Raw genomic sequence first — 21,491 nt, 5'->3', positions numbered from 1 at the left:
CACATACCTGGAAAGAACGAGGCCCCCCTTCCTTACTTGTGTAACGCACGGCAGGAGCGTTATCCAGTGCTCCCTGAACAGCCTTCCCACCTTTTATATGAAGAAGGAATGATCTGAGGGTCAAATGGGCTGGCTCTTAATTCCAAACACATTTTCTCAAAAAGCCCAGATTGTAAACCAGCGTAAATGAGCTGCCCATCCAGTGTTGGCTGCATCTGACGTTACTGTGACTGGGGGCGAAGGAAGATCGAACAGGACGCCTCAGAGTATTTGATCCGTTTGTCCATCACATCAGTGAATTTAGAACATCCTGAGGCCTGGTGACAAATATTTTCTGACTGTCCTGGCTAGGTATGTAGACCTGAGCCATCCAGTGCAGCACTGGTTTCATTCAGAGATGAGAAAACCGAGTTATGTAAGTGGTAGCTGCCGTCAAGCCCACTAGATCCAGGAAGATGATCACTTTCCAAGATTGGCAGGCTTGAATCCGCAAAGCCACTTGCTCCATTTTTAGAAACCTGTCCTCTGGAAGTAAAGTACTCCCTGCTACTGAGTCCAGCATAGAACCTATAAAAGGACTTCTGAGCTTGATAGAAATTGAATTTTTTGACATTAAGAAGCAGACCCAGATCCAAAAAGAGGGAGACTGTAACTGACAGACCCTCACATGTAGCACCTTTTAGCTACCAATCCTCCAAATACGGGTAAACAAAAATACCCCATCTTTTCAGATGTGTTGCTACCACAGAAAGGCATTTTTGAAAGACCCCTCACACTGTGGACAGGCTTAACGGGAGAACCTTGTACTGGAAATGGTACCCTGCCACCATTAAATGCAGACATTTTCGATGATTATGTCGGCTAGAGATATAGAAGTAAGCATCCTTTAAATTAAGAGTGGCAAACCAATCCATAACTGCAGGCGAGGTAATTATGAAGGCCAGGGTTACCAGAGGAATACACTGGGGCGGGATGGGGTGGGGGTTTCTTCCTCACCCATGCAGGTAGTCAGCCAAAACATGAGCTTTTAGAAACATTAGAAATAAACGAGCAGTGAGCCCCATGGCTGCTGAGCCCTGCCACCCACCATCACAAAAACCCAGTCACACAATCACATTTTTAAATTTGACCAGCTCTCTTAAAACTAATTAAGTTGTTTGCCCCACAGCTCCTATTGGGAGGCTGTTCCAGAGCCTCACTCCTTGGATGGTTAGAAGCCTTCTAATTTCCAGCCTGAATCTGTTCTTGTGCCAACATTATCTTTTGAGTTTAAATACTGCTTCATCCTCCCTGCTATATACTCCACGATGTACCTGTAGAGTAACCATACCCCCTCTCAGCCTTCGTTTTGCTAGACTAACCAAGCCAAGCTCTTCCAATCGCCTCTCAGAAGACAGGTCCTCCATTCCTCTGATCATCCTAATTGCTCTTCTCTACACCTGTTCCAGTTTGAATTCATCTTTCTTGAACAAGGGTAACCACATCTGTATTCCAAATGAGGTGTTACCAGCGCCTTGTACAATGGCATTAATACTTTTCTATCTCTACTGTAAATGCCTTATCTGATACATCCCTAGGACTGCATTTGTGGATTGACCCAAACTGATGCACCACCAAGAATGAAATATGCACGTGCAGCAAGAAAAGTAGGGCTTTGCTACAAGATAGAGGGTATGCAGGCAGTCTGAGGTCAGAAGAGCCTCAAAGTCCTTTTTGGGAGTGATCACCATCCTTCCCTCAGAGGGGAAGTTCTACCTTAAGCACCCCTGGATAGAATAGCCATATCCCTGGCAAGAGACTCTGCAGCAGCATCAGCCCTCTGTCAGTAACAGAGCCCTTTGGTTCTTCAGTGTTAAAGAGCCTGAGATGCTCTTGTTGATGTGTTTTCTCTTACCAGGCTTGTTCCATCATCCCTAGTCACCTCCTCCTCAGAGGGGCGCACGGGTGTTGGAGCCTCAAGGGAGGATTTTGTCAGAAGAAATTTACTCTAAGGCTCATTCTCAGGAGCCCACTCAGGTTGGACTGGAATAGTGGAAACAACCTGGCTCCACATAGCTTGAAATTTCTCAGGGGGAAATTTGCTGCATTTCCCCCACTCCCTGTTCAGATTCAGAGTCAGACAGCTCGCCTTTCTCAGTGGAGGAGGGGGGAGGAAGAGGAGTCCAGGCCTCGTATCTCATGGATTTTTGTGTTTTTTCTTCCCTTTTTCTTCTTTTCTGATTTAACTTTTTTTAGTGCACTTTGGGAGCACAGAAGCTCTGCTGTGGCTTTGGTGTGGCTTTTATGGCTTGTCTTCCTTAGGGCCTGGAGCCCTCTGCAGAGGTCTGGCTCTGAATCCACTCCCTTTGGGGGGAGAGGGGACATGTTGTCAGAATCCTTCTGCTTGGCTTGGGAGGGAGGGAGGCAGGCAGACTGATTAGAAGCCCTGCTTCTTTCCTCAGGGCGCTGAGGACCCACTGAAGATTGTGGGGGTGGGGTGGGGGGGAGTTGTGGCCCCACAAACCTCCGCTCTTTGTTCTGCAGGGGTCCCCTTGGACTTCTCATGAGTCAAGTATTCAGGGTCCTACTTGCTTTTAGAGCCTTTCCTCGTCAGCACTGGGGTTCTTGGTCTATTTCCCCCCCAACGGATGTTGCGGCTGCCTTGGTGGGCAGAGGCTCCACCTGTCTGTCTGACTCCTAGCTCCGGGACCTAACAGATTGAGGGACGGAAAACTGGGCACCAGTCATCACCTACCAAGCCTAGGAAGGCTGCCTCACAAATAGAGCACTGCTTGAATTAAACCTCGTGCTTTCTGGGCTGCTCTGCCATAGCTGCAAGGGACAGAGGAGCCTGCAGGGAGACGCTGCAGAAGAGGCTCAGGGAGGGTTAAACCCTTGTGGGGTTAACTGAGCCAGGAAGGTGAGGGAATGTTGCGCCTCACTGCCCAAAAGCTGGGCAGAAGCTCCAATCGCAAAGGAAGTGCAAGAGCAACAGAAGCCATCAGCGTCTGTGGAGGAGGCAGCAGAGAATCTGTCAGCTAGTGAGAGCAGAGGGGGCACAGCCAGGGAGTGCAGACTCAAAATATTGAGCCACCTCTATGAGGGTGCAGTGAGAGAACAACAGCCCAGACTCCAGAACTATGGGAGATGCCCGGCTACAGAATGTTCTGGTCTATTTCGGAGTGCAATATCTCATGAAAGAGGGCCATAGCCATGCCGGACTGCAAAGCACTGAAGGATTTTGGGTGAGCAATACCTGATTAGACAGGAGAGAATCTTGTTAATTAAGTCTAGGCTCTAGGATGCATGTTGCAATTTTATTTTATATGTAAAGCATGTTTCCAATAGTTCTACTTGCCGCCACTTGAATCTCTGTCCTTTATTAAATAAATGTAGCTACGTTTACAGTGAAATCAAGTATAAGTGCTATGTGATCAGTGGAGTGGTGATCTGAGGTGCAACTGATAAGCTGGGGTGTACTGTTTCTTTGGAAGTAGCAGGATGAATGCTGTCAGTGTCCATCGGACGGGGCAGGACACTCGGGGAGATATTCAGAGGGCTTGAGGGTTGGAGAGTGCACAGGAAGCATCATAACTAGGGCTGTTGATTAATCGCAGTTTACTCACGCGATTAAAAAAAATTATCGCGATTAATCGCACTGTTAAACAATAGAATACCAATTGAAAATTTATTAAATATTTTTGGGTGTTTTTCTGTATTTTCAGATATATGGATTTATATTACAAACACAGAATACAAAGTGCTCAGTGCTCGCTATACATTATTATTTTTATTACAAATATTTGCACTGTAAAAATGATAAAAGAAATAGTATTTTTCAATTCACCTCATACAAGTACCATAGTGCAATCTCTTTATTGTGAAAGTGTAACTTACAAATGTAGATTTTTTTTTTGTTACATAACTGCACTCAAAAACAAAACAATGTAAAACTTTAGAGTCTACAAGTCCACTCAATCCTACTTCTTGTTCAATCAATCTCTAAGACAAACAAGTTTGTTTACATTTATGGGGGATACTGCTGACTGCTTCTTATTTACAATGTCACCCGCAAGCGAGAACAGGCATTTGCAAGGCACTTTTGTAGCCGGTGTAGCAAGATATTTACGTGTTAGATATGCTAAACATTCATATGCCACTTCATGCTTCGGCCACCATTTTTGTGTGCCACCAAAAATCAACCTTCTGCTGGTGGCATCTGACTCAGATGATGAAAATGAACATGCATTGGTCTGCTCTGCTTTGGATCATTATCGAGCAGAACCCATCATCAGCATGGACGCATGTCCTCTGAAATGGTGGTTTAAGCATGAAGGGACATATGAATCTTTAGCGCATCTGGCACATAAATATCTTGCAATGCCGACTACAACAGTGCCATGAGAATGCCTGTTCTCACCTTCAGGTGATGTGAACAAGAAACAGACAGCATTATCTCCGGTAAATGTAAACAATTTTGTTTGTCTGAGCGATTGGCTGAACAAGAAGTAGGACTAAGTGGACTTGTAGGCTCTAAAGTTTTACATTGTTTTATTTTTGAATGCAGTTATTTTTTGTACATAAGTCTACATTTCTATGTTCAACTTTCATGATAAAGAGATTGCACTACAGTACTTGTATTAGGTGAATTTTGAAAAATACTATTTCTTTTGTTTTTTACAGTGCAAATATTTGAAATAAAAAATATAGTGAGCACTGTACACTTTGTATTCTGTGTTGTAATTGAAATCAATATATTTGAAAATGTAGAAAACATCCAAAAATATTTAAATAAATGATATTCTATTATTGTTTAACAGTGCAATTAATCACACAATTTTTTTAATCGCTCGACAGCCCTAGTCATAACTATACTGCACTTAAACTACTTTATACTAAAAACTAAACTGTAAACTAACAAGGGACTGGAGTGGTTCAACTCCATCTGGCATAGCAGCTGTTCCCCTACATAGCTCCTCTGAGAGGAAGAGTTTAAGGGGGCACGTGTGCTCTAACGAGCATTGCTTAGAGAAGTTTCTACCATTAGGTGCCAACAGGTGATGCAATACCCGTAAGTGGGAATATGCAATGCCACTTGAATACTGATTTTTCATCAGCATCTCCTGAAGTAGCTAGGCTGCTAAGCTCAGAGAAAATAAAAACCTGATGGCACCTGAAACCTCGAAAACCCACATCTTATTCTAGGTTGGCAGGACCAGACTCCAGGATCCAGATTGCAAGGGTTCACACCTGCCTGTCCCTGCCCCGGATAGGTAAGTAGATGTGTCAGAGGAGGGAGGAGTCTGTCTCCCTGGAAGGGTTTTTTTAGATCTGGAAGTCCTGAGAATGCCACAAGAACAGGGGAGCATGGCTGCTGTGCAAACTGCCAGGATGAGAACCCCACCTGCTCACCTCCGTGGCCTCCCTCAGCCTCACCTTTTTGGCACACAGAGCCTTCCGGCTTTGTCCAGTGGCCTGGGATTTATGACGGTCAAGAGCTGTAGGTAGAGCAGGGACACTATGCTTTAGCCCTGCTTGCCTCAGTCTTTGACTCCATACTGAGTTGCTAGAGAGTACAGAAGGAAGAAAGCCCCAGTTTCATGACAACAAAGCCAATAAAATAAAGCCAGTACCTAGCCCAAAGGAGAGAGGTCTATTTGCTCAAAATCTGGTGTGATGAGGAGAATTCCGCGTTAGATATGACCAGGAGCAGAACAAAGGCATGAACCTTGGAGGTGTAACTTTTGGGAAGAAGGTCCTAGCCCTGCCCTCCTGCTGTGAGCTCCAAGGAGCATAAGGGAGAGGAGACTCCCATCCCCAGCAAGGACAGAAATGCCGGACGTACTTTTGACCTCTGCGTAACAGGGAAAAGACTCAAACAAAGGACCTAGAAGTGAGATGAACCTTATTTTCAAATGCAATCACAGTCACTGTGAGAAGTGCTGCCCCTTACAACAGAGTGGAGGGAGCGTCCTGGCCTCAGCCACCCTTAGAAGGAGTGGGTGAATGAGGTGCAGTGAAAGCACTGGATGGAGACTCAAGAGTTTTGCATTCCTGTTCCTAGTTTTGTCACTGGCTTGCTCTGTAACCCGGTGTGAAACCTGTCTCCTCTCTGGGGCCCCAAGGGGTTAATACCACCCATCTGCCCCAAAGAGGTTGTGAAGCTCAGCTGTGGCTGTGATGAGTGACAAAGAAAAGCCTACAACTAAAATAGTAAAGAAGGGAACACTGTGGCCTCCTGGATCGAAAGGCACAGCTATTTGTGAGGGAGAATCAGACACATAAGAGGTGTTTCCATCTCTAAGGTGCCATCCAGTCCATCCCCACACTCAGGGGACAGTGCAGGAGTGGCCCTGACAGTATCCTTGGGGAGACTCTGTCCACTAGAGTTGTTAATGTGTCAGTGACAGAGCTTCCACCCCTTCTCTTGCAGGACTGTTTGGTAGATGGATATCTTTCTCCTTCAGGAAGATTTTCCCAATACAGTAGACAGGCTACATGTTTTCTTTGTACTCAATTATATCCCATTTCTCCCAGGTCTATCCCTGGAACTCCCCTAAGCAATTCCTCTCCTGCCTGCAAACCCTCCAAGCCCATTATCTTGGCATCCCGCTGCAGCCACCATTTAGCCCAGCTACCACAAATCAATCCCTCCATAAAAGAAAGGAAACACTCACACCATGGCGGTTTGTCAGAGCGCTGGCGCAATGGCAGAGATGAGGATGAGAGGATTCTCTGAGGCATGAAGGGGTCACCGGGTGTCTGGCTTCCAATCATGGAATCAAACAGAGCTTGAAGAGACAGAACATCCATATGAGGCCACACAAATTCCATCAACCACATGGATTAACACCCCAGAGTGGAAAATACCAGGCTGCTGCTCCAGCCAAAACAGAATCTAGGCCCTCTGCAGATCTACAAGCAACCTGTAGTGCCCACTCCCACCTGCAGTTAGAAGCTACTTTTGATTGATTGCCTCTTATATCTCACATAACCATGCAGGGCCACCCATGAATCACCTCACTGGACCAGCAGGCTCTGGAGCAGTTACTCTAACTGGCATTTATTACTAGCCTTAACCTTTTCAATCTGCCCCTCTATTCTACAAGGAGGACAGAGGATAAACAGGACTTCACAGTGTCCTGGCCAGCCCCACTGCCCGCCAATGGATCTTCCACTGCTCCTGTTGTCCTCCTCCTTTTCGCAGGATCTCAGGGATTGCCAGACCCTCCCCCACCATTACCTGTGGATGCTCGAGAATGCGAGTTGCTGTAACTCCTGCACACAGATGTCAGGAACTCATTGACCTGTCGCAAAGAGAGGGAGTTGTGCAGGGTCTCCAGTGGGTAAATGGTGGGAACCATGGAGCAGCCTTCAAAACCTGCAAAAAACCCAGGCAGAAAATAAATACAGCAGACAGTGACTTGGTTGCATGCAGGATCATTCACCATTGAGAGGGAAGCAGTCGCCCAAACCAGACAAGGTGGGCCCACTATGAACCCCAGACCCAAATTCACCTCATCTAGGCCAGGAAAATTGTCACTAAGCAAAAACAAGCCTAAGAGCATGAGCACAGGCATGCACAGCCAGAGGGGGGAGCACACATCACCTCTCTGCTGCCCAGTTTGTGGCCATTTTACTAAATTACTGGCATTTGTTTGGTTGTTGTGGAAGAATTCATCATGTGCCCAACAGCTCATAGCAGCCCCTCTGGAGAAAGTCAGCAAAACCTTAATGGGAAAATGGCTCCCATTTCTGGTGCCTTAAGTTTGTGATGAGACTTTTTCTCTGTCCTAAAATGTGCCTCGCCCCCATAACACCATTTAACTAAAGAAACAGTGAACTACAAACTGAAGGCAAGCAGCAGCAGCAGCTGCCCATTCCCACAAAGACCTGCTGGCGCCCCCTCTTGCCCACATGGGCCTGGCAGGGTTTCCCACGAACAAAAGGAGGCTGCACTAGAGCCCAGTTCCTCCCTGGCACCTCTCACAAACTTCTACCCTCTCAATTCCAGTAGCCACCAAATCCAATGCTACCAGGGCCAGGCATTTCACAAGACACTCACTCACTGGGCTGCCCTTGCTCAAATCTCACACCCAGCAGGGATGCAGGAGTCCCCATGAGACGACATTTCTGGCCCCAGAGCCACTATAACACTATGGCAGAGGGCAACAATGCTGTCTCTCTTCTCGACCCTCCTTCGTCCCCCTCTATGGGCTTTAAGCCAGCGCAGAACTGCTAGCGGCAGGAAGGAGGCTGACGGGAAGAGACCAAGGCAGAATGGGGGAAGCTGTTCCAGGCATTCCTGCCTCCATGTTCCCTTCACCCTCTTTCTAGGCTGTCCCAGGTTCCCATCCCCCACTTCAATACTGCCCATTCACCCCAGCTCCTCCAAGCTGCCTTGGAAAGTTCCTGCCTCTCCCAACACCTGCCCCCTCTGATCCTGAGAGGGACTCAGTAATTTGTCCTCACTGATGAAAAATGTCATGCATGGAGCTGCTAAAAACCCTGAAAGCAGTGGAAAGCCATGTATCCACTGAGAGACTTCTGGAGGCTGCTTGGTGTAGTTACAATTCCAACAGCTCTGTGCTGCAATGGCCCATCCGTGTTTTGGTGTGGTCAGGTCATCTAACCCATGCCTGCAAGGCACCAGCTAAGGAGAACAAGTATTTGCGCATGCACAATCATCTTCCAGGCTGACAGGAGCACCTCACAGGAAGATGCCACAGCCTGGTGCACTCTCACCCTGCAACCTTTCAAGAAGACAGACCAGCAGAGCTGCACTCTGCAACCCTACTGCAGGTGCACACCCAGCCACAGTGACTAACAGTGCCCAAAGGCTTCCCAGACATCTCCCAAAACAGAGAGGAGAGGTTTCCCCATGCCAAGGAGCTTACAAACAAAATTTAGACAAGATGTGAGAGGGGTAACACAACAGCCACAAGAGGAGAGGATACCTCACATTACACTGCTTCCAAGCAAGGTCTAGTGGAATGAGCAAGGGCTTTTCATGGGACGGTCGAGGAAGCAGATGTCTCCATTTGATAAAAAGAAAAGGAGTACTTGTGACACCTTAGAGACTAACAAATTTATTTGAGCATAAGCTTTCGTGAGCTACAGCTCACTTCATCGGATGCATACAGTGGAAAATACAGTGGGGAGATTTACATACACAGAGAACATGAAACAATGGGTGTTACCATACACACTGTAAAGAGAGTGATCACTTAAGGTGAGCTATTCATAGAATATCAGGGTTGGAAGGGACCTCAGGAGGTCATCTAGTCCAACGCCCTGCTCAAAGCAGGACTGATCTCCAATTGAATCATCCCGGCCAGGGCTTTGACCTTAAAAACTTCTAAGGAAGGAGATTCCACCACCTCCCTAGGTGACGCATTCCAGTGTTTCACCACGCTCCTAGTGAAAAAGTTTTTCCTAATATCCAACCTAAATCTCCCCCACTGCAACTTGAGACCATTACTCCTTGTTCTGTCATCTGCTACTGCTGAGAACAGTCTAGAGCCATCCTCTTTGGAACCCCCTTTCAGGTAGCTGAAAGCAGCTATCAAATCCCCCCTCATTCTTCTCTTCCATAGACTAAACATCCCCAGTTCCCTCAGCCTCTCCTCATAACTCATGTGTTCCAGTCCCCTAATCATTTTTGTTGCCCTCCGCTGGACTCCTTCCAATTTTTCCACATCCTTCTTGTAGTGTGGGGCCCAAAACTGGACACAGTACTTCAGATGAGGCCTCACCAGTGTCGAATAGAGGGGAACGATCACGTCCCTCGATCTGCTGGCAATGCCCCTACTTATACATCCCAAAATGCCATTGGCCTTCTTGGCAACAAGGGCACACTGTTGACTCATATCCAGCTTCTCGTCCACTGTAACCCCTAGGTCCTTTTCTGCAGAACTGCTGCCAAGCCATTCGGTCCCTCATCTGTAGCGGTGCATTGGATTCTTCCGTCCTAAGTGCAGGACTCTGCACTTGTCCTTGTTGAACTTCATCAGACTTCTTTTGGCCCAATCCTCCAATTTGTCTAGGTCCCTCTGTATCCTATCCCTACCCTCCAGCGTATCTACCTCTCCTCCCAGTTTAGTGTCATCTGCAAACTTGCTGAGGGTGCAATCCACACCATCCTCCAGATCATTTATGAAGATATTGAACAAAACCGGCCCCAGGACCGACCTTTGGGGAACTCCACTTGATATCGGCTGCCAACTAGACAATGGAGCCATTGATCACTACCCGTTGAGCCTGAGAATCTAGCCAGCTTTCTATCCACCTTATAGTCCATTCCTCCAGCCCATACTACTTTAACTTGCTGGCAAGAATACTGTGGGAGACCATGTCAAAAGCTTTGCTAAAGTCAAGGAACAATAAGTCCACTGCTTTCCTTTCATCCACAGAGCCAGTTATCTCATCATAGAAGGCAATTAGATTAGTCAAGCATGACTTGCCCTTGGTGAATCCATGCTGACTGTTCCTGATCACTTTCCTCTCCTCTAAGTGCTTTAGAATTGATTCCTTGAGGACCTGCTCCATGATTTTTCCAGGGACTGAGGTGAGGCTGACTGGCCTGTAGTTCCCAGGATCCTCCTTCTTCCCTTTTTTAAAGATGGGCACTACATTAGCCTTTTTTCAGTCGTCCGGGACCTCCCCCGATCGCCATGAGATTTCAAAGATGATGGCCAATGGCTCTGCAATCACATCCGCCAACTCCTTTAGCACTCTCGGATGCAACGCATCCGGCCCCATGGACTTGTGCACATCCAGCTTTTCTAAATAGTCCCAAGCCACTTCTTTCTCCACAAAGGGCTGGTCACCTCCTCCCCATGCTGTGCTGCCCAGTGCAGTAGTCTGGGAGCTGACCTTGTTCGTGAAGACAGAGGCAAAAAAAGCACTAAGTACATTAGCTTTTTCCACATCCTCTGTCACTAGGTTGCCTCCCTCATTCAGTAAGGGGCCCACACTTTCCTTGACTTTCTTCTTGTTGTTAACATACCGGAAGAAACCCTTCTTGTTACTCTTAACATCTCTCGCTAGCTGCAACTCCAGGTGTGATTTGGCTTTCCTGATTTCACTCCTGCATGCCCAAGCAATATTTTTATACTCATCCCTGGTTATTTGTCCAATCTTCCACTTCTTGTAAGCTTCTTTTTTGTATTTAAGATCAGCAAGGATTTCACTGTTAAGCCAAGCTGGTCACCTGCCATATTTACTATTCTTTCTACACATCGGGATGGTTTGTCCCTGTAACCTCAATAAGGATTCTTTAAAATACAGCCAGCTCTCCTAGTCTCCTTTCCCTCTCATGTTATTCTCCCAAGGGATCCTGCCCATCCGTTCCCCGAGGGAGTCAAAGTCTGCTTTTCTGAAGTCCAGGGTCTGTATTCTGCTGCTTTCCTTTCTTCCTTGTGTCAGGATCCTGAGCTTGACCATCTCATGGTCACTGCCTCCCAGGTTCCCATCCACTTTTGCTTCCCCTACTAATTCTTCCCAGTTTGTGAGCAGCAGGTCAAGAAGAGCTCTGCCCCTAGTTGGTTCCTCCAGTACTTGCACCAGGAAATTGTCCCCTACATTTTCCAAAAACTTCCTGGATTGTCTGTGCACTGCTGTATTGCTCTCCCAGCAGATATCAGGGTGACTGAAGTCTCCCATGAGAACCAGGGCGTGCGATCTAGTAACTTCTGCGAGTTGCCGGAAGAAAGCCTCGTCCACCTCATCCCCCTGGTCTGGTGGTCTATAGTAGACGCCCACCACGACATCACCCTTATTGCTCACACTTCTAAACTTAATCCAGAGACTCTCAGGTTTTTCTGCAGTTTCGTACCAGAGCTCTAAGCAGTCATACTGCTCCCTTACATACAGTGCAACTCCCCCACCTTTTCTGCCCTGCCTGTCCTTCCTGAACAGCTTATATCCATCCATGACAGTACTCCAGTCATGTGAGATATCCCACTAAGTCTCTGTTATTCCAATCACATCATAATTCCTTGACTTTGCGAGGACTTCCAGTTCTCCCTGCTTGTTTCCCAGGCTTCGTGCATTTGTGTATATTACCAGCTAGAGAGCGGGGGGAGCTTTTTGTAGTGATAATCAAGGTGGGCCATTTCCAGCAGTTGACGAGAACGTCTGAGGAACAGTGGGGGGTGGAGGGGTGGAATAAACATGGGGAAATAGTTTTACTTTGTGTAATGACCCATCCACTCCCAGTCTCTATTCAAGCCTAAGTTAATTGTATCCAGTTTGCAAATTAATGCCAATTCAGCAGTCTCTCGTTGGAGTCTGTTTTTGAAGTTTTTTTGTTGAAGTATTAACACTTTTAGGTCTGTAATCGCGTGACCAGAGAGATTGAAGTGTTCTCCGACTGGTTTTTGAATGTTATAATTCTTGACGTCTGATTTGTGTCCATTTATTCTTTTACGTAGAGACTGTCCAGTTTGACCAATGTACATGGCAGAGGGGCATTGGTGGCACATGATGGCATAGATCACATTGGTAGATGTGCAGGTGAACGAGCCTCTGATAGTGTGGCTGATGTTATTAGGCCCTATGATGGTGTCCCCTGAATAGATATGTGGACACAGTTAGCAACGGGTTTTGTTGCAAGGATAGGTTCCTGGGTTAGTGGTTCTGTTGTGTGGTTGCTGGTGAGTATTTGCTTCAGGTTGGGGGGCTGTCTGTAAGCAAGGACTAGCCTGTCTCCCAAGATCTGTGAGAGTGATGGGTCGTCCTTCAGGATAGGTTGTAGATCCTTGATGATACCATGTTCTCTGTGTATATAAATGTCCCCACTGTATTTTCCACTGTATGCATCCAATAAAGTGAGCTGTAGCTCACGAAAGCTTATGCTCAAATAAATGTTAGTCTCTAAGGTGCCAAAAGTACTCCTTTTCTTTTTGCGAATACAGACTGACACGGCTGCTACTCTGAAACCGTCCGTCCATTTGATAGTTTCTCATAGGCATCATGGTAGAAGTGGATTGTGAAAAGGGATTGAATGGGGAGGGCATGCCTTGCAGGCCAGCTCAGGGAGGGTATTCCATGCATAGCAGCAGCAGATGAAAAGAGAGGGCAGGAGTTCTTATAGATCCCAAGGCCAGAAGGGACCATTGTGACCATCTAGCCTGACCTCCTGCAACTGCCCCCAAATAATCCCTAGATCACAGCTTTTAGAAAACCATGCAGTCTTGATTTAAAAATCGTCAGGGATGGAGAGTTCACCACAACCCTTGGGAAACTGTTCCAGTGGTTAATTACTCTCACCTTTAAAAAAAAAAAAATCACACCTTATCTCCAGTCTGAATTTGTCTAGCTTCCACTTCCAGCCACTGGCTCTTGTTATACCTGTCTTTGCTAGACTCAAGAGCCCACTACTTAATATCTGACCCCATGTAGGTACTTATAGATGGTGATCAAGTCACCCTTTAACTTATCTTAGCCTTCCTTGTCTCCTGTAATTATCTAGTTAGCTTAACAAAGAGAAGTTTATTTGTGGCCTTTACATGAACACAATAGTGTGAGGTCCTAGCTTCCACATACACTGTCCCCAGCCAATGGCTCTCATTGCAGACTGCAAGGAAAGAGGAGTCCCCATGGTCTATGACCACTCTGACCCCACAGCTGAAACTACTAAGAGGGAAATTCAATGCCAGGGAGATCGCACCATGATCTCAACAATTTCCATCCCACCATCAACCTCAGCCTGGACCAGTCCACACAAGAGATCCACTTCCTGGACACTATGCTGCTAATAAGCGATGGTCACATAAACACCACCCTAAACCGGAAACCTACTGACCACTATGCCTACCTACATGCCTCCAGCTTTCATCCAGACCACACCACACGATCCATTGTCTACAGCCAAGCTCTACGATACAATTGCATTTGCTCCAACCCCTCAGACAGAGACAAACACCTACAAGATCTCTATCAAGCGTTCTTACAACTACAATACCTACCTGCTGAAGTGAAGAAACAGATTGACAGAGCCAGAAGAGTATCCAGAAGTCACTTACTACAGGACAGGCCCAACAAAGAAAGTAACAGAACGCCACTAGCTGTCACCTTCAGCCCCCAACTAAAATCTCTCCAACGCCTCATCAAGGATCTACAACCTATCCTGAAGGACGACCCATCACTCTCACAGATCTTGGGAGACAGGCTAGTCCTTGCTTACAGACATTGCTGAAGCAAATACTCACCAGCAACCACACACCACACAACAGAACCACTAACCCAGGAACCTATCCTTGCAACAAAGCCCTTTGCCAACTGTGTCCACATATCTATTCAGGGGTCACCATCATAGGGCCTAATAACATCAGCCACACTATCAGAGGCTCGTTCACCTGCACATCTACCAATGTAATATATGCCATCATGTGCCAGCAATGCCCCTCTGCCATGTACACTGGTCAAACTGGACAGTCTCTACGTAAAAGAATAAATGGACACAAATCAGACGTCAAGAATTATAACATTCAAAAACCAGTCGGAGAACACTTCAATCTCTCTGGTCACGCGATTACAGACCTAAAAGTGTTAATACTTCAACAAAAAAACTTCAAAAACAGACTCCAACGAGAGACTGCTGAATTGGCATTAATTTGCAAACTGGATACAATTAACTTAGGCTTGAATAGAGACTGGGAGTGGATGGGTCATTACACAAAGTAAAACTATTTCCCCATGTTTATTCCATCCCTCCACCCCTCACTGTTCCTTAGACGTTCTTGTCAACTGCTGGAAATGGCCCACCTTGATTATCACTACAAAAGGCTCTCCCCCGCCCACCCCCGGCTCTCCTGCTGGTAATAGCTCACCTTACCTGATCACTCTCCTTACAGTCTGTATGGTAACACCATTGTTTCATGTTCTCTGTGTATATAAATCTCCCCACTGTATTTTCCACTGCATGCATCCGATGAAGTGAGCTGTAGCTCACGAAAGCTTATGCTCAAATAAATTTGTTAGTCTCTAAGGTGCCACAAGTACTCCTTTTCTTTTTGCTTATGTCGCTTATCTATCTTGGCTCCTCTATGATGCCTAAGTATTACTAAAGATCTTAATTATTATTTGCAGGCAGGAGCGTCTAGAGCCCCAATCAAGAATCAGGGCCCCAAGTGCTAACCTCTTTACAGATACACACATAACAAAGATGGGCCCTGCCCCTGAGCTACAATCTAAGTCAGAGGCGGGCAAACTATGGCCTGCGGGCCACACCCGGCCCGTGGAACTGTCCTACCCGGCCCCTGAACTCCTGGCCTGGGAGGGTAGCCCCCGGCCCCTTCCCCGCTTTTCCCCCTCCTCCACAGCCCTGTCACCGGGCAGGCGGCACTCTGGGCAGTGGGGCTGTGCGCTCACGTAGGGCAGCGCGTCTGGCTCCAGCCAGGCGGCACAGCTCCAGACATGCTGCTCTGAGCAGCATGGTAAGGTGGCCGGGGCCAGGGGGTTGGATATGGGGCGGGGGTCCCGGGGGGCAGTCGGGTGGCAGGGAGTGGTTGGATAGGACAGAGGCTGGGGGGAGGCAGGGGACGGGGAAACAGGGGGGACTGGATAGGGGTGGGGGTATGGATAGGGGTCGGTGCAGTCAGGGGACAGGGGGTGGGGTCCCGGGGGGTGGTTAGGGGCGGGGGTCCCGGGAGGGGATGGTCAGGGGACAAGGAGCAGGGGGGGTTGGATGGGTGGGGGATTCTGAGGGGGGCAGTCAGGGGGCCGGGGCCAGGCTGTTTTGGGGGCACAGCCTTCCCTCCCGGTCCTCCATACAGTTTCGCACCCCGATGTGGCCCTTGGGCCAAAAAGTTTGCCCACACCTGATCTAAGTCATAAGTGAGAGATAACAGATGCGGGAGGACACAGTGACCATGAGAGGGTACTTGTCAGCTTCGCACTGCTATCTAGCCATTGTTGAGGTTTTTGTAGGCATTGTGGAGAGGAGAGTTTTAAGGCAGGATTTGGGTGGTAGTTTTGTGATACTTGTGCACTAAAAACCCAACTGCACACAGAGAGACCACCAAGCAACCATCAGAGGTACACTTTTCATTCATTGCTAATTCAGGCTGGTTTGGCACCAAGTGACATCACACTGAAGGATGGGTGGACAATGCCCCAAAGCCAACCCCAGCCAAGGAGCGGCACATGTCTGCTGCATATGTCTGCTAAAACTCTTAATGAAGTTTTCATGATAGCAGCTGATGTGAATCCCAAACCCAGTTAATCCTCACTAGAGGAAAAGGATGGTGTGGACACAGCTCACAAATTTTTGTGCAGTGACGGGAAAAGAGAACTCCAGCTGCTGCTAAAATTTTATTATTTGTTTAAATATACAATAAATATTAAGAGAAAACCCTGTAAAAAGCTAGAGGATTATGTAAAACACTAAGCAACATGGGGGTTGAGCAGGGGGGTTGGACTAGATGACCTTCTGGGGTCCCTTCCAACCCTGATATTCTATGATTCTATGGTTTGTAAATAACAGATCTAGGGACAATCTCAACAGACCTCAGATGTTGAGCAGACGCCGTTCTGGTTAAACTATTTTGATACGGAACTCCAAGAAAAGTGCATGTACTGCAGAGAGTGGGGGAGGTGACTCAGTACAGAGCACTCTTCCATTTCAGTCGGTACTGCACCTATGTCCCAGAGCAGTGGCAGAGAGCACAGTGCTGCTAGATGAGAAACAAATTTGAGATGCTCACTGCTCAGCCCCGGCCATATGACAACTCGAGTAATTATATCCTAGCTAGGACTATACCTCCTGAAGTTTCACATGGATACTGTATACTTCCATTTCACTCACACATTGTTGTGTACATTGCTGAGCACCATTAAGGCACAGGCAGGCTGGACTGTCACACTGCATGCCAGAAGTAGCTACATTTCACTGGTGGATGAAATGACTGACATATTAAGGAGTCACAGGAGCAGGAAAGGAAGTAACCCCTCCAAGGGCCTTTAAGCATTCCCACTCTGGGGAGATTCATGAGCTGTCCAGACCAGGTGGAAGGTGGGCTGAGGAATTCTCAATTAAATAAAGATTGTAGCATCACTCTCTCCAGCCCAAAATCAGAGAGGGAAAATAGTACTTGGTGAATATGTGGAGTGAACGCCAAGTAATTGCTCTACAATTCTCAGCAATACAGAAATGCCTGAAACAGGCCACAGAGAGAGCAGTAGCCCTGACTGAGCAAGTTCTACACCCTGCTGGGATAAGATTTTTGAAACGTCTGGTTGCATATGGCATCCCATTGCTCTTTACCCACAAGCTTTAACCAGACATCTCCATCTATCCAAATGCTACATCCCTTCCAAAAAAGGACCTTAAACATATAAAATGTCCCCTAAGCAGAATTTATCCTGAAAAGGGAGAAAGCTAGAGATTCCATGAAGTCCAAAAAGGCCTTCACTGTTGTTCTTATTAATTGTACATGGAGGGGGCACTGATTCTGCAATGATGGGCAGCAGGGGCTCACCTCCTCCTCACACCTCTCCAGACCACATGTAGAGATGATGCGGTAACTGTCTGTGGTAGCCGACAGCAAAGCCAGTGAGCCTTCTCCCTGATGGTAGTAGGCTGAGATAAATGCAGAGAGCATGTAGCCCGGGTGTTCTTCAGTTTCTCTCACACCTTATTCATTTTGGCACTAAAGTGCCCATGTCCTTTAAATAGTAAGCCCTCAGTCATGGATGGTAAAGCCTGAGAAATACAGCCAAGCACAGCTGAGGCTCAAACACATCAGAGTCTCGTAATGGATGGTGTTTTCCTTAAAGTCGCATCTCATACGATCGAGAGACTGCAGAAGAATTCCAGCTTTAAAAAACTTTTTTTAAAAATAGTTTCTAGCTTTCAGAGCTGCAAAGAAAGGGTGGAAAACGTGATGCAAGTGCCCGGGAAACACTCAAACCAGAGAACAAAATTAAGAAGTTACAGATTTTGAGTGCTATACCTTCTATTTCCAGGTTTCAAAGAAGGCAAGGAATTCTGTATGTGTAGCCGTATCAGATGCAGGAGAGGGCCTTGTATCAACTTTATCCATCCAGAAGTACTAAAGCTTGAACTTCCCTGAGGTGTAGCAGTGTTGTGTTCCCACTGCCATGGTTCTTCGGTAATACTGATAGAGATGATTTTCCAGAAGGTTCAGAAGGTGTGAGGTGCCAAGGCATCATCCCCATTGCACCAATTTAACTAAACTGGCTTCTGAAATATAAATCAGTCAGTCTGAGTGGCTAACACTGAGTGAGCTTAACTCGGTTTGTGGCCAGGCCTGGAAACATGCAAAAGCCCTTGAAGAAGAACAACTCCTTTCTGCATAAAGTTTCTTCTGTGTCGTCTTTCCCCAATGATTTAAGTTTGAAGTTAATTAGAGGACAGTTTGGAACGGTCTTTAAAAGAGTCGTATATTTTCACCTTTTGAACCTTGTTCTAACATTTGCTTTGACCACTGAAATCAGACACAACCTACTGTCAAAATTTCAAACTTTTTTTTATATTTAATTCTTTAATAAGAACTCACACAGATGATGACTGTCATGACATTTGAGAGCAGAAGTTTTTAAGTCACTAAAGGCATTATCCCTGTCACAACTTCCATAAGAACTCTGTTCCATCTATGCCAATATTTTATTTTGTTAAAAAGTAAGTTTTTAGTCAAGATTTGGATACTTCAGTTTTTGGATTGGAATCTTCTGATTTCTCCTGTCGATTTTTTTTTCTTGGCTCTAACTACAATGTTCTAATTAAGTGGGTTTTAAATCACTAGCTTTCTCTTTACAACTCAAAACTATAACACTGAACTATTTTAGTTTTTAATTTCCTTAGCATTAGACACATACCTCTCTTGTGCTTTAACAATAAACATGCTCCATGACCCCTCAAAACATCCAGCTACAATGGTTGGGATATCAGGGGACAAAGCTTGGGTTCTTGTTTGAGCTCTAGTAGACACAGGAAAGAGATCGGCGAGATCTCCAGCAGGGACAGCTCTCTGCTCTGGCTTCAGAGCAGCCTGGTTTGTCCAACCCCCTCTTCCCTTGAAGCAATCTTGCCTCTTTTTAGTCTTTCTTTCTAGGAGACCAAGGATAATTCTAATCACATTGGTACAGCAACAGCCATCTCATCTCTTGATGGATGACAAGGGCCATATTGAGAAAAACCAAATTGTTTTGCAGAAATTCCCCTCCTTCCGTATCTTCAGAACCTGGGGTCTGTTTCTTCACAGTGTGAAAAGCCAACCTTTCTGTACCTGTCCCCCTTTCTTCTTCAATTCAGAAAGGACAAGCGGATTGATGCAACACAACACACACGGTTCAGCAAACCACATACACCAGCAGGTATTATAGTGTAAGAATATCTGGGCTGGCCAGCACCAGATGGATAATTTCCTTTCACACAAAAGGATATCCCCTCCTACCCACTTTAAACCAGCCAGAGGCACTACCCCCAAGATTTCCACACTCCTGAAGACGAGAAACACATAGAAGAACAGGAAGCTATCACACCATTTAGATCTGATGCTGAAATTCCCTGCCCACTCCCTTACAAGCAGGGACCAATTCCCATAAATGAAACAGATGCCATGCAATGCAGACACACAAGCAGCTCTCCAGTCCTACATTAATCCAGCCTCTCTGAAAAGCAGTGCACCTCCCTCAAGCAGCTCACTTTCCATGCATTTCCAAAGGAGAGGTTACTTACCTTGTACAGTAACTGGAGTTCGAGATATGTTTCTCTGTGAGTGCTCTATTCTAGCATGTGTGCACACCTGTGCACCCTCGATCAGAGGGGTTTTTTTGTGGTCAGCAGTGTCTGTGGGTCCAAGCCTATGCCCTAGACACCCTCATGCTCTAATATGAGGGCATATAGGGGGGCAAATTTGCTGCCACTCCAGTTCCTTTTCAATGACAAAAGTTCACCAAGAGACTCCAAGGCAGATGGGTAATGAAGCACCAAATAGGGATACACATCTTGAAGCACTCCAGTTACCGTACAAGGTAAGTAACCTCTCCTTCAAGCAGAGTCCCTAGGGGTACTCCTGAGCAACATCTTCAACATGGAGAAGGGTGCTGAGGAGGTGGATTCAGTCAAGATCATACAACAGGGTCACCGAAAGCCGCATCAGCTATGGGAACAGTGACAAGAGCATAGTGCTGGGAGAGCACGTGTATCAAAGGCCAGGTGGCTGCTCTGCTGGGATAGGTATGTTTCTCAGCAGGGCAACAGAGGTAGATTGAGCCCTGCTGGAGTGAGCCATAACTCTCGAAGGGGAGCAAACTGCTTAATCTTCGTTGAAGGTTAAGGTGCAGCCTGCAACCCATTTGGACAGCAAGTGAAAATCCCTCGTCCTTTCATGCATTCTGCAATTGAGATAAGAAGTCTCAGTGTAGCCCCTAAAGGACCCAGTCCCGTCTTGAAAAAGGCAAGACCTTTTCTTACACCCCAGCATACAAAGGCTTGGGATAAAATCACCAGTAGGTGAATCTGTTGGTTGATGTGCAATTCTGAGGCTACGTTAGGAAGGAAGCAAGGGTGTGGACATAGTATCACCCTGGCACAACTGAACACCATGCATAGCGGGTCAGCCATCAAGGCTCCACGCTCCCCTATCCTCCTGGCCAAGGTGATGGTTATAAGGAATGAGGTTTTAAGAGGATGGAAGAGGGAACAGTTTGCCATAGGTTCAAATGGGGATTTCCTCAACGCACTGAGGACTAGGTTGAGGTCCCATGGTGGAGCTGGTTCTTTAACTGGAGGGAATAGGTTGAAGAGGCCTTTGAGAAACCTCATCATGGTTGGGTGGGTGAAGATTGAAAGTCCCTCAGTGGGGGAGCGAAAGGCTGCAACAGCAGCTAGGTGAACTCTAATTGAACGCTGAGATAATCCTGTAGTTTTTAAATTGAAGAGGTAATTGAGAACGTGTGTTAGACGGGAGTCAAGAGGAAATAGAGATTGGTGACTGCACTAACTCTAGAAGCATTTCCACTTCTGCAGGTAAGTTTTTCTCATTATAGGTTTTTTACTGTGAAGCAGCACTGTTTGCACCTCTGGGGAGCAAAATAATTCTATACCAGAGAGCCATCTGGTAGCCACTCCTGGAGGTGAAGTGCTGAGAGGTTCAGGGGGTGACAGAGCCCAACTCTTGGGTGAGAAGATTCACTGTCAGGGGAAGGTGGAGATGCAGTCAGAGGTATTCAAACCAGCTCTCGGAACCATACCTCTCTCAGCTATGGCGGAGCTATGAAAATGGCTACTAATTTTTATAGTTTCAATTTGTTCAGACCCTTGAGCAATAGGGGAGTCAGAAGGATGAGCACACAGCACTATGTGAGGCCAAGGAATAATTAGGGCACCTCCCATTGAGTTGTAGCTGTGCCCTTCCCTCAGGCAGAACTGCCTGCACTTTTCATTGGATAGAGCTGCAAGGAGCTCGGTTTGTGGATGGCCCCAGGTAAGAGATTTCTTGGAATACCTCATTGTTCAGTTCCCACTCGCGTTCGACGCTGAA

At 46.8% G+C, this 21,491-nt stretch overlaps 1 protein-coding gene across 2 annotated transcripts in view; it reads right to left on the bottom strand.

Moving 5' to 3' along the window:
• The window catches only part of PPIP5K1 (diphosphoinositol pentakisphosphate kinase 1), a 145,716-nt gene that overhangs the window by 5,903 nt on the left and 118,322 nt on the right, over positions 1 to 21,491 (bottom strand). For both annotated transcript variants that reach the window (XM_084640955.1, XM_084640954.1), the window contains 2 exons: positions 7,223 to 7,360; positions 6,657 to 6,770 (listed from right to left, as the gene is read on the bottom strand). In XM_084640955.1, coding sequence (XP_084497081.1) covers positions 6,657 to 6,770; positions 7,223 to 7,360 — 252 coding nt within the window. The remainder of the gene's footprint in view (positions 1 to 6,656; positions 6,771 to 7,222; positions 7,361 to 21,491) is intronic.

Source organism: Lepidochelys olivacea (assembly GCF_965140295.1).
Source record: "Lepidochelys olivacea isolate rLepOli2 genome assembly, chromosome: 10".
In the NCBI taxonomy this organism is placed as follows: domain Eukaryota; kingdom Metazoa; phylum Chordata; order Testudines; family Cheloniidae; genus Lepidochelys; species Lepidochelys olivacea.
The sequence above is the reverse complement of the archived record's forward strand: the minus strand, read 5'-3'. Positions and strand labels throughout refer to the sequence as shown.